A 14,197-nucleotide genomic window follows, 5' to 3' on the forward strand; every position below is an offset into this window, starting at 1 on the left:
TTTAATAAAGCACAAGCAATGCACAGCAAGGTGGTGAGTAATGGAGCAAGTTGACCTCCAGCATCTCCTCCAAGGCCAGGAGCATCATCAACTTCTTTGTGAAGGATATATTCAAGTGCCCCCTCCCCCAGCCCATTCCAATCGCCAGCTCTCAGGAGATCCAGAATGATAGAGTACATCTGAGGCTGGCCAACACTGGCTAGCACTAAATCAAACTCTAACTTCCTCCTGAAGTTACAAAATCACCGAGCACAAGAGCAAAGCCTGAATCACTGATTGATCTTGGATCAAGTCTGAAGGCTCAGTTCCCACTCTTTCAGCTTTAATGAAGCGAATACAATGATAGTAGAAGGTGACAATGAATCATTGAGAGTTTACAACCCATCTCTCAGGTGAGTAAAATGCTCACAGCCGTGCTCAAGAAGAACCAGAAAGGATGGTTGCTCTGGGGAAGGAGATGGTCACGCCATGACCTTGGGAGGTTTGAGAGCACTGCTGTGACAGAGTGCACAATACGCTTGGCATCTGGGCTCTGCCAACTGACCTGAAAGTTCTTTATGCCAACACTGGGTCAAAAACATTTTAGAGGTCAAAATTGGTTACATCCTCGGCTCGATGGGAACAAAATTCGAGCGAGAGAGTTGGAAAAGTAAAACAAGTTGGGAAGCTATCTTTAAAGATTTCAAATCAGCCGTAAGTGGCCTGCAGTTGTCTTTCTTCCATTACATAAAAAAAAGCTTTCATTACTCTCCAACTCAAAGCAAATAGTCACACAATGTTCCAACTATCCAGCATTTGGACTAATAAAAAGACGCACCAGAAAAAAAAACATGCATTGAAACAGCTGCCAAAAAACAACCATACATTAGAGTGCCAAAAAAGCTTGGGAATTCACGTAGTGTCCAAAGATAATAACTGAAGACAAATACAGCAACAAATAAAGCCAAGGAGATAAAGCATCAGGTTAACCATAAGGTCAAACAACCATGTCACTCACATGTCAGCCTGAATTCCTCAAGACGAAACATCACGCTATTCAACTCTCTCAAAAATCAGTAGAAACCAGACATCTCATTGCAACTTCTGACCAACAGCAAAGCTTCTTCAGATCTTCAAGACTCAAAGGTCCCATTAACTTCATGTCTTCCTCTACCTAAGGTGCGAATGAGAGTAAAGGAGCTCTCCCACAATGCTATCAGTTTCTCAGTAACTGAACAACTTGGAAACCCTTAGGACATCTCACTGAGAACCAAAGCATCAGGTTGGTGGCAGCTGTGGCTCAGTGGGTGGCACTCATGCTCCCGAGTCAGAAGGTTCAGTGTTTGAATCCCACTCGAGAAGCTTGAGCGCATAATCCAGGCTGGCACTCCATTACAGTACAGAGGGAGAGCTGCACTATCAGAGGAGCCATCTTACAGATCAGGTATTAAACTGAGGCCCAGTCTGCTCACTCAGGTGGATGTAAAGGATCCCATGACACAAGCTGAGGAGGAGCAGGGGAGCTCTCCCCAGTGTCCTGACCAATATTTATCTCTCAACCAACATCATTAATAAACAGATTATCTGATCATTATCTTATTGCTGTTTGTGGGAGCTTGCTGCGCACAAATTGGCTGCTGCTTTTCCTGCATTACAGTGACTACACTTCATTGGCTGTCAAGCATTTTGGGAGATTCTGAGGTTGTGGAAGCAGCTATATAAATGGAAGTCTGTCTTTCCAGTGTTCCATAGCATGTAACTTGATTGGTTTGCATGTCACCATGTACTCTGAAAATGAGACCCCACTTTTGATTCATCAACGGGCCATTTTATGATACCCGGCAGTTTGCTCAAACAAAACAAAAAACAGAAAATGCTCAAGTGCACAGTAAATGCAGAAAACGTGAGTTGAAACTGTGCCCCTCTTCCTGAAACATTCAGCTTTTTAATCCCTTTGCAGATACCAGGAGGCCTGCTGTGTATTTCCAGCATTTCCCCTTTTCACTTGAAGTTCTTTGAAATCATTACTTTTCTCAGGTTCATCAGCGGACAATGCCGTGAATTACAAGCGACATCTTGACTCAATAGTTCAGAAGGAAGCTAAGTGCTGAAATACCTAATGGACACTGGGACAAAAGTGAATCCTTCTCAGGGAGGAGGAGCTTTAGAAACAGGGTATTTCAAAAGGACACAAATTAAACTTTGAAGTCACTCCAAGAGGGCAAAGAGAATGCCTATCATGTTGCCTGTGTGATTGCAGTACTTCTGATCTCAGCAGTTCTGCAAATAGAAACAATGTGGAGGGGGTGGGCTTCAATAGTTCTGCAGCTTCCTGCTGGCAAACAGGAATTACAGTCAGGGCATTTAATACTTCCCAGTGGTTCTTGCTCTCATTCAGATTAACCCCTCACTCCCCAAGTTCTGTTGAATCCATAGCACTCACGGCAGCTTTCCACTTTGACAACTGAGACAAGCAAGCTTGAAGATAGAGCCTGGGAATGACTGTTGTTGCATTCCTCTGCCTGCTCAGTTAAAGAGTGAACAGAGGACCAGACTTACAACGTGTGACGTGCCACCCGTCCACATCACCAACCGTTCATCTCTTGGCTTATATTTTCTGGTTTTGCGCCCCACTTAATGTTTCAAGTCCATCCCAGAGTCCTTCTGTCCCTCCCCATGCCATCTGAACTGAAGGCTGAGACTCATCACTTCCTCGAGCACCAGCTGCCCTCTGGTATTTCCCCCAAATGGTCATTCTTCACAGGAATGGTAGTGCTGTGGTTATTTAACAGCATTAATTCGCACCACACAAGTGCCGGGCAATAACCATCTCCAACAAGAGAGAATCTAACCATCTCCCCTTTGCATTCAATTGCATTACCATCGCTGAATCCCCCACTAGCAACATCCTGGAGGCTACCATTGACCAGAAACTGAACTGGAGTAGCCATATAAATACTGCAGCTACAAGAGCAGGTCAGAGGCGGGGAATCCAGTGGTGAGTAACTCACCTCCTGACTTCCCAAAGCCTGTCCACCACCTCGAAGGTACAAGTCAGGAGTGTGATGGAATACTCTCCACTTGCCTGGATGGGTGCAGCTCCAACAACACTCAAGAAGCTCGACACCATGCAGGACAAAGCAACGTGCTTGATTGTCACCCCATCCACAACATTCCCTCCACCACCAACGCACAGTGGCAGCAGTGTGTACCATCTACAAGATGCACTGCAGCAGCGCACCAAGGCTCCTTTGACAGCACCTTCCAAACAGGTGACCACTACCACCTAGAAGGACAAGAGCAGCAGATGCATGGGAACACCACCAACTGCAAGTTCCCCTCCAAGCCGCACACCATCCTGACTTGGAACTATATCGCTGTTCCTTCACTGTCACTGGGTCAAAATCCTGGAACTCCCTTCCGAACAGCACTGTGGGTCTACCTACCTCACATGGACTGCAGCAGTTCAAAGCGGCAGCTCACCACCACCTTCTCAAGGTCAATTAGGGATCGGCAATAAATGCTGGCTTTGTCAGCAATGCCCACATCTCATGATTGGTTAAATAATAAGTGCATTCCTGGACATGCGACGGCAGGGTATTTGGTTGTGGGGAGGATTGTGACCGAGTCAAGCTCCGTCCTTGTCTGCTGTTCACACTCATGCACTTAGTAACAAGAGTTAATGGGCAGCAATGAAGTTCAGACTTGGCTGGATCTCTTCAGTCCACAGCCAGACAGATAAGCCAGTTCCCAGGCTTTGGGCCACTGCAATGCTGAAGAGGACAATCTAAGACTCAAATTTTAATTGCAACTTAAGAAAGTTGTTCATTTATTCAAATACATAGAATGTACAGCACAGACACAGGCCATTCGGCCCAACTGATCCATGCTGGAGCTTAGGCTCCACATGAAACTCCTCCCACTTGACCTCATCGAACCACAGCATCACCTGCTAAATCGCAAAGTACTACAGAATCAATGAATTTGAGGAAATGTAGACATAGATGAAGCACTGGCAAAAACTACAGCCAATTAGTGTACAGCAAATTCCCACAAAGAGCTAATTGAAGACAACTGAACAGTACAATAAGCAGAAATGTAAATACAATTAGCATATCAAGTGCAATTTCCTACCCACTGCAATGCAGCAAAATTCTCAGAAAACAACTGACACACATCTTTCAGAATCTCAAAGGCTATGTGGTGTTGTTGAGGGTTAAAGGAAGTAACTCGAGCTCTGTAATCCTGCTAGCAATATTTGCCTTTGATCAGTGGTGTACAAAAACAAGGGTTCATTTGGTTAATTGTCCTGCCACGTGACTTACACTGAGCAAAAACTGGCTAGATGCTGGTTCGAAACTGCCTCTGGTGTATTCTACCCCTATTGCCTCGGTGCTCACATCCAAAGCTCTCCAACATCATTTTAATACGGACTTGGAAAAATTCTTTGTAATGGGATTTGGATTCCATGAAAATATCGAGAAAGAAGTTGTTCTACTTTAAAACAACATATCACGGCACAGGATACATTTATCCAAAAAAAAACAAGCACGTGAGTTAGTTACACTTTGGCTAATTTCCAATCTGAAATGATACATCAATGCATATACCCTTGTGAGTTACATGGGACTCAGGCAACCCCAGAGAAAAATGTCAAGATTTGCTCAGCCTGGTTACTAAGAAGACAGGCTGATAAAAAGTGGCTTTCCCTGAGGACTTGGCTGAAAAAGAATTGATTAGGTATACTCAGAGGGTCATATCAGAGAGGCACGTGTCAGGTAGTGGTGGCACCATCGCAACATAGCAAGCAGTTTGGGCGCTGACAAAGGGTCTCCAACCAACGGAAGATGAAATGGTTATCCCTTCTCAACACTGTGGGTCTCAGGTCTATTTCACTCCTAAATACTTTCTTTAACCCAAATAAAGATCACCTCATGGTTTCCTCACACCCTCCCTGTTGTCAAAACCTAGACGTCCAAACAGAAATGGTTAACGGGCCCAATACTGAAAGTGAAATCTCAAAGATTGCGCAAAAGACAGTTCCCACAGGATCCTATTGTGTCTCCAAGGCAGACTTACTGCCAAGACTAGGCACACGTTACCAACTAAGTGTTTGCCAGTAGCAATGAAAACAAATACCCCACATTCTTGGTTGGAACACGATCTGAGATCAAACAGTCCAAGCAGCACTGCAAGCTGTGGAACATCCTGGAGAAATTATTTTTTAACCTTATTTCCACTAACTCTGGGTAAACCACAGCTCCATCAACACTGTGCAATGCATGATTTACTTTCAAGCCGTTAAACTTCCTTATATACTTATGCACAGAGCTTAATACCTCAATACATGTTATGCGTGGTCATCCTATTAAGCAAAAGGCTGCACAGACCCATTGGTAGACCAGTTGCAACAATATAATCTTACTACTGAGGCAAACAGACAATGTCCCAGGTTCAAATCCCAGTCTGCAACAAGTTATAACAGCAGTCGGGACACATTGACCAGTCGAAAGGCCCATGGGCACGAGACAGGAAAACCAGTTAGGACATTGCGTCTGATCCCTCCTGGAAGTTTGCAGAAGTGGTCATCAGCTGGGAAGATGCAGTGGACAGTGGTGCTGATCTCCATCATGCTGATACAAATAGACCATTGGCCAAGAGCACGAGCGGTCTGCCAGCATCTCCAGAACTGTACCCAGCACAAGTCAGTACCCTCAGGAGATGTGGGAAGAGAATAACGCAATCCTCAGTCACACAAATACACCCTCAGACATTTCCCCACCCCCCGCCCTCCCCAAGCTCGGTAACAATCAAAATGAGAATCCAGAGATCGAGTCCCAATGCACCAAGCCATGGGATCACTGATTTTTGACACTATTACAGCTGGGTAGATTGAACATGGCTGACCTGTCTCCAGCTGTCCCTGACTTTGGGGAAGCTCAACCATCAGACACATACTTGTGAACTCAGCTTTAAAGAAACTAAGTGCTCACACTCAAGTCACTCCTGGTGATGTTGCCCTTCTATGAATCAAACCTGTGGATTAAGGTGGTGAGAAAGGGGTAAATCAGACACACAGGTCATATTGTACAACTGCTTCCATCAGGTATTAAAGGTGATCAGATTGACAGCTTCAAGCTTTCTCTGCATACCAGTTAAGATAACCCAGAAATGTACAACTCCATCCAAATGATTTCCTTTTGGAGTTACCTACTTGGGTAGTTAACATCTCACGCTCCGCCCAGCTGACTGCTGGTACAAGCGTTTGCTCCTCTACCAATACTACCCTTTCTCCACCCTGACGCCAGTACTCAGGATCCAGGGCAGATCCAGCTCAATATCTCAGCAATCCACCTCCAATGACACTAGGCTGATCCAGTTCAAAGTGAAGCAGGTTATGGCAAGATAGCAAAATGGAATTTCTGAAGGTGTGGGGAAAGGCACCATTTTAATTTGGCTCTTCCTTGTCTGCAATCAGCTTTGACTCATTTCTAAAGAACTTTACCTGTAGTAAAATATCTCAAGATGTTTCATAGATGCACAAAAAGTAGAGCAAGGCTATGGGGGGAGGAGCGGCGGGGGAGTTGTAAAGGAAGGACCAACATCCCTGACTTTGATGAGTTTGCCTTTACATTGATGCTCAGGAGGTCAGTGGAGAGGTCAACGTTGGAAGTGAAGGAGGTACATGTGGGGTTTGTGGGGTGGAAAGCAGAGAAACCTGGCTCGAGTTGGGCGATACTGAAGAGGCAGCAATTGTTGACTTGGACAACGTGTTGTTCTGGCTCCCATTCTCAAACACAACCAGAGAGGGTGATGGAATTGAAACACTAGGTCGTGGAGTTCTTGAACGAAGCAGAACAGGATAGCTCTGTACTAGTGCAGAAAGCTCTCATTCAGCCATAAGTCACGACCTGTGAGATTAGTGGGGTTGTGGAGTAGTAATGCTGGCTGGATTATGAAATAGCCCCATGCCTATTGATAATGCTTTCAGAGACAAGCATCTGGACAAGGGACAAGAGTCAGCCAAAGTTAGCTGCAAGAGGTATGCTGGCTGTTTTCCTCATAACTGTTCCAATACAAAGTGCGAGCTGGGCTGCAGATAGAGCAGTTAGCAATGTTGAATACCTTGGGGAGGTTGATGGGGGCAAGAACAGCATGCATTTTCATTGCATCTTCAATAATAACATGGTAACCACACACTGAGCAGTGACACTGATCAGTGGTGTGGACAATCTAGATCTTGAAATGGCCAATAGCTCCAATTGCCTTTCTCAGCTGTACCAAAAGCAAGGTGGAATTCACTGAGAAGAGATACAAACAGCCGAGAAGCCTGTTAGCTCCAGTTACACCCCTCATTATACCACATTTCTTCCACTTTCTCAGTAGGTGTGGCAGCCTGTGTTCCAAGCTAGTATCCTAATGACTAACCTGTAACATTGGATCAACAGTATGTGTAAAACATCAATGAGGTATTGTAGAGGCATTAGGAGAGAGCTGGAACAGGTCACTGCTGACTCCATTTGGGTCTGGCACAATGCACTGCTGGGGAAAAAAATAAGAAAACAAACAGATGACAACTGTGACAGACTGGCAGGTAGGGGAGTAGCTACAGGTGTTTTGATATGGACTGTCAGAAGGTATTCAATAAGATTATTCCAAATGGAAGTTCATAGAATTGGAAGGTAACCCTGTCACGTGGGCTGGAAATCCATTGCAAAATAGCAGACAGAGGGCAAGGATGAAGGGAACATTCTTGTATTGCGGATGACAAAGTGTTTCCCTGAGAAGCCTTAGCTTCTCCCCATCACTGAGTTGGATGAAGAAATCGAGGGCTGCGTATGCAAGACAGGAAGTTGATGGATGGCAGCAGTGAGTGACAAAGGGGCACAGCCAACTGAGTGGGGAAAAACTGCGACAGAGGGATCATCGTCCACTTTCGGTTCATTATGGTAAGAGAGTCAGAACTCTGGAAAAAAAGGAATACAAGTCCAGGTACACAAGTCATGAAAAACATGTGCACAGGTGGAATACAGAATAAAAAAGCTTCAGAGCATATCTTTCATAATTTGATGTTAGGACAAGCAGTCAGGCGTGGGACTCGGGCTTGTGGAGTAGTAGCCTTTATCTCCAGCAGTTGGAATACAAGTGAGCAAGTCACACCTCAGGAAAGATACAGTCATCTTGAAAGGGTGACAGTCAATTCACCAGAATAACACAGGGGATGAAAAGGTTAATCAGAAATGCAGGTTGTGTAATCTTGGTTCTATTCCTCTGTGTTTAAACGGTTGGGAGGTGCTGCAAATGATCAACTACAGAAACCATTTCCTCTATTGGGGGGAAATCCAGAAGAAGTATCACTCTTGAAATTAGAGGGAGGCATTTAGGAAGGATATCAGGAAGCAAATTGGAACTGAGCACAGCACCAAAAGTTACATCCCCTGTCACTGAGGTACTCGCCCATCAAACCTTCCCCAGTTCCAATCCTGATACCACTGGTCTGTCCTCAATTCAGTGCCTCAGCTGCAGCAATGAATCTGAATCCATCCCTTTAACACAAAGTGTAAAGCATTTTGGTTGGAAGAATCAGGAGAGGCAACATTAAAGGTACAATTTTAAATGGGGTGCAGGGAGAGAGAGACCTGGGAGTTTATTTATTTTTATTTAGAGATACAGCACTGAAACAGGCCCTTCGGCCCGAGTCTGTGCCGACCAAGAACCACCCATTTACACTAACCCTACAGTAATCCCATATTCCCTACCACCTACCTACACTAGGGGCAATTCACAACGGTCAATTTACCTATCACCTGCAAGTCTTTGGCGGTGCGAGGAAACCGGAGCACCCGGGGAAAACCCACGCAGACACAGGGAGAACTTGCAAACTCCACACAGGCAGTACCCAGAATTGAACCCGGGTCCCTGGAGCTGTGAGGCTGCGGTGCTAACCACTGCGCCACTGTGCCGCAGCGTACACTAATCTTTGGAGGTGGAGAAAACATTAAAAAGCCTTTACTTTATTGGTAAAGGCATAGAGTACAAAAGCAAGGAAGTTATGCTCAACGTTTATAAAAAACACTAGCTAGGCCTCAGCTGGAATACTGTTTTCAATTCTGGGCACCACACATTTGGAAGGATATTAAGGTCTTAAAGGGGGTGCAGAGGAGATTTACTCAAATGGTACCGGGGACGTGACTTCAGTTATGTGGAGAGATTAGATTCTCCCACAAGGGGAAAAATCCTTTTTATTTAGATAATATGCTTCTTTTTTATTCTTCCTGCCAATGCAACTTTAACAGCTGACCCCATCAATGTAAATGTACAGATGAAAAAGCACCCGGTTAACGGTTTCTAACTCCTGCTAACTTTGACCAGACCCCCGCTGTGTGCACTTTCTCGACCATGACGAGCAATGGAATACACGCCTTGTTTGAAACTCACACGTTGAGCTTCATACGGAAATGTATTCGCCCAGAAGACATACTGGGAGTGCTGGGGACCGCACTGGCTCCGATTACAATACTCTCTGTAGACTTAGCCAGTAACCACGGCTTGAACGACACACCATAAAACACATTCACATTTCCCAGCGCAAAATACAAACAGGAAGGAGGCAAAGCTGTACAGAGAAACCGGTCAGTGACACAAACAGCAGCAGCTCCTACCCACACACACAAACATTTCCGGGCTTCATACCGGTACTTTCACCGGAATAATAGGTGTAAATCCATGCCCAAGGTGAGCTCTCTCTCCCCTGCCACCCACCCTCCCTACAGCGTGGCATGAGGGGCAGATAGGGCTCGGCTCGGACACCCCAAATCCCTGCTGCAATGCTTAAAGTTTGAAGTGCCCACTGGAAAAAGGAGCTGCTGTCAGCTTACCTTCTCTCGCCTTCAGCAGCACGGTGTTGGCGACAATATTCTCCAGCTCCATGGAGGTGGGTGGTCAACACTTGGCGTTTGCTGGGGTTGGGGAAGAAAGGGGAGGGGGTGCAGAGTGAGGTAGCTCCTCTTACACAAAGCCAGCTTCCTGGGGATCCCCTCTCCGGATACAATGTATCCGCCGCCTTCCAATTGTAATTTCCCCCTTTGGATACACAACGTTCCACAGGCGTTCCTCAGCCGCGGGGGGGGGGGGGGGCGGGGCCTTCGCCCAGTGACGTCAATCCATGCGTCATTCACGCCCCCACACCGCGCATGGCCACTGGCCAGGTTGCTGCAGGCTCATAGCTCCCTGGGAATTGTAGTCCTCTCTGCTTTCTGCTGCTGTGGAATGCACTGCGAAAGACTTGCATTTCTATAGCGCCTGTCACGACTCTCAGGATGTCCCAAAACACTTTACAGCCAATGAAGTACTTTTCAAATGCTACACTTGGGCTGATAAATGGCAAGTAACATTCGCGCCACACAAATGCCAGGCAATGACCGTCTCCGACAAGAGAAAATCGAACCATCTCCCCTTAATGTTCAATGGCTTTACTATCGCTGAATCCCCCACACACATCCTGGGGGTCACCATTGACCAGAAACTGAATTGGACCAGCCACATAAATACTGGTCAGACGCTGAGAACTCTGCGGCGAGCAGCTCACTTCCGGACTCCAAAGCCTGTCCACCATCTACAAGGCACGAGTCAGGAGTGTGATGGAATACTCTCCACTTGCCTGGATGGGTGCAGCTCCAACAACACTCAAGAAGCTCAACACCATCCAGGATAAAGCAGCCCGCTTGATTGGCACCTCATCCACCACCTTCAACATTCACTGCCTCCACCAGATGCACAGTGTCGGCAGTGTGTACTATTTACAAGACTGCTGCAACAACTCAACAAGGCTCCTTAGACAGCACCTTCCAAACCCGCAACCTCTACCAACTAGAAGGACAAGGGCAGTAGATGCATGGGAACACCACCACCTGCAAGTTCCCCTCCAAGTCACACACCATCCTGACTTGGAACTATATTGCTGTTCCTTCACTGTCGCTGGGTCAAAATCCTGGAACTCCCTTCCTAACAGTACTGTGGGTGTACTTTCACCCCAAGGACTGCAGTGGTTCAAGGAGGCAGCTCACCACCTTCTCAAGGACAATTAGGGATGGACAATAAATGCTGGCCGAGCCAGTGATGCCCACATCCCATGAATGAAAATAAAACACTGTCATGTAGGAAACGCAGCAACCAATTTGGACAGAGCAAGCTCCCAGACACAAGAGCAGCGAATCTGTTTCTGTGATGCTGATTGAGGGATTATGACAGAGTTAATGATCACAAGATTGTTTCCAGTCTGGGAAACCCAGTGATAACAGGACACAAATTTATCATAATCTTAGAGAATAAATTTCTTCAGTGTCATTTGAAGTGGAATTTTCTGCAACCATAAGTCACTCTTGGAACACAATCCAGAAATTCTTTTGACTACTGAAAAATCTGTGATTCCCCAGATTCTTAAAGTATGAAATAGTCTCGACCACTCAATGATTATATTGGAGCTTACCATGCAGGACAGCATCAAGGTTAGAAAAGAGAGACAAGACCCACCAGAAGACTGATATTACTGGCATTCGATACATTGGAAAGCCTGAAAGGAAGGAATGACCAAGGTGACTAGTTCCTGTTTTGAGGTCCTCGCTTTCCCAGGAGAGTCTGCAATAAGTTTATTTCAACACACGGGGTGGGGTTAGTGAGGAAGAGAGTGCAATTCTGTATTTCAAACGAAAAAGAACAAGTTCAAAAGAGCACAGATCAAAGAAAATAGAAAGAACAGAACTTATATTTCTTGAGCACCTGTCACAGTTGTGGGACGTCCCAAAACATTCCATACTCAAAGTACTTTCTGAACTGTGGTTGCTGCGGTATCGTAGAAAAAGAAAAGCAGAAAGGTCGAGTCTTGAGACAAGGAGAAAGCAGTGCAGACAGGATGGGGAGAGAAACAGGGAGGAGGAACAAGTTTTTCCTACATTTCGCAGGAGTACCAGGTGCTGAAGAAGTGTCAGACGTGAGATTGTATTAAAGAGTCACCCAGCTTTTCAGGGTGCAGAGAACATTAGATCATAAGAAATAAGAGTAGACCATACGACCATGAGCCTGCTCCATCATTTAATTCAATCATGGCTGATCTTCTGCCTCAACTCCACTTTCCCACCCTCTCCCCAAATCCTTTAATTCTCTGAGAGACCAAAAATCTGTCTATCCCAGCCATAAATATACTCACTGATGGAGCATCCACAACCCTCTGGGGTAGAGAATTCCAAAGATTCACAACCCTCTGAGTGAAGTAATTTCTCCTCATCTCAGTCCGAAATGATCAGCCCCTTATCCTGAGACTGTGCCCCGTGTTCTGGATTCCCAGGCCAGGGAAACAACCACTCAGAGTCTAAAGCTGGACCTCAAGGTGCAGAGAAAAAAACAGCCAAAAATGTTCACAACTGGAGAATTAAAAGATTAAGTAACGAAGGAACCTGCACTGCAAGCATGCAAACAAACTGACACACCTGTTATGACCAGGTGAGAAAGGGGTCTAGGGGTTCCCTCTCAGCCTCTTCCTGGTTTGGCCGTAACAGGGTTTTATTTTTAAAACACCAGTGATTTTAGCTTCCCCCCTCAGTGAATCCTTGTTCACTGCTCTCCAATTGTAATGGCAAAAAAATCAACCAGACAGGTTTTCTTAGATTTAAACAAGAAAGGTGTAAGTTTATTAACCTTCACACTTTAATTCAGTTAAAACTACTCAAAATATGCGACGTGACCACCTAGCATGCATAAGCGATCAACCCTCACGCAGATAGAGACAGAAAAAGGAGAAAGAATCAAGAGGAATGCTTTGAAGCAATAGCTGTAGTTCATTTACTGTCTTTTGAGTTTGATGTAGTCTTTGATTGCAGTTAAGTCTTGCTGTCTCATTGGGGCCCGATATACACTTTCAAACCTGTTTCGATGGTTTTCTGTCTTGAGGCCGAGTCTCTTCCGTGGGTCCCTGTCATTGCATGAGGCAGAGAGAGAGAGAGAGAGAGAGAGAGTAAGAGAGAGGAAGATGCTGTCTTCTTGAAATCCAGTTGCAGCCTCTTTTTTTCGTGAGAGTGTTAGAGACAGGGAGAGATGCTCCCTCCTCAACTTCAATTGCAGTCTGTTTTTTTCTGTGTGGCACAATTCAATTCAAACCAAACCTGGGTCAGCAGGGCAGTCATGTGACCATTTCCTTTTCTGGAACAACGTGCCCGGCGAGGTTTTGTAGATTCTTTCAATCATAGTAGACATCCTCAGTAGGGGGCTTGAATGCTGACTTTCGCACAGTTAATGTCTTGTGATCAAAATCCATTCTGGGTACTGCCTGTGTGGAGTTTGCAAGTTCTCCCTGTGACTGCGTGGGTTTCCACCGGGTGCTCCAGTTTCCTCCCACCGCCAAAGACTTGCAGGTTGATAGGTAAATTGACCATTGTCAATTGCCCCTCGTGTAGGTAGGAGAATGGTAGGGAATATGGGATTAATGCAGGAGGGGATGTGGTAGGGAATATGGAATTAATGTAGGATTAGTATAAATGGATGGTCAGCACAGACTCGGTGGGCCGAAGGGCCTGTTTCAGTGCTGTATATCTCTGTATGAATGAATAAGGGAGTAGTTCCAATATCTTCACCAGGAATGCAGGTGCAACCATGTTTTCAGTCCAGTAAGAGTTTAAAATTAATGTTCCATATGACAAAGTTAATATGCCTCATTCTTGGCAAGTGTGGTTTTCCTCACACACCTTTAAAAGTTACATAGGAAGACGAAGTGGCCATTCAGCCCATCAAGCCTGGTCTGTCCTTTAATTTGATCATGGCTGATCTGTACCTCACCTCCATTTACCTGCTGTGGATCCATATCCCTTAATAGCTTGACCCAAGCTAAAATCTCACCATCTCTTCAAAAGATTTTAAGAAAGAGACTTACAGAATTTCACTACCTGTGTGTGCGGAAAAGTATGTCCTAATTTCACTCCTAAATGGCCGAGCTCTATTTGTTCTTTTTTTAAGATGTGACCCCTTGTTCTGGGGTCGCCCCACAACAGGAAATAATTTCCCTGTATCTACTCCATAAAATACTTTCATCATATCCTTGCTTAGATCACCCTTCAGAACACAGGATCTACAACATATAACAGAATGGGTACACTTGGAAACAAAGGCAAGAGTGATTAGAAATGATTAAAATAATAATGACCAAGATTCAGGATCGATTCTTGTATAG

At 45.4% G+C, this 14,197-nt stretch overlaps 1 protein-coding gene across 3 annotated transcripts in view; it reads right to left on the reverse strand.

The window, feature by feature from the left end:
• Positions 1 to 10,096, reverse strand: part of LOC137357079 (G protein-coupled receptor kinase 5-like) — a 122,650-nt gene extending 112,554 nt beyond the window's left edge. For 2 of the 3 annotated variants that reach the window (XM_068023073.1, XM_068023072.1), the window contains exon 1: positions 7,408 to 7,487. Coding sequence is in view for 1 of the 3 variants with exons in the window: in XM_068023071.1 (XP_067879172.1) it covers positions 9,858 to 9,909 (52 nt within the window). In the remaining 2 variants the exon portion in view is untranslated. Of the gene's footprint in view, positions 1 to 7,407; positions 7,488 to 9,857 lie in introns of those variants that run through there. The other variant, XM_068023071.1, reaches the window with a different exon arrangement.
• Between the last annotated feature and the right edge of the window lie 4,101 nt (positions 10,097 to 14,197).

This window comes from Heterodontus francisci, chromosome 47, assembly GCF_036365525.1.
Source record: "Heterodontus francisci isolate sHetFra1 chromosome 47, sHetFra1.hap1, whole genome shotgun sequence".
In the NCBI taxonomy this organism is placed as follows: domain Eukaryota; kingdom Metazoa; phylum Chordata; class Chondrichthyes; order Heterodontiformes; family Heterodontidae; genus Heterodontus; species Heterodontus francisci.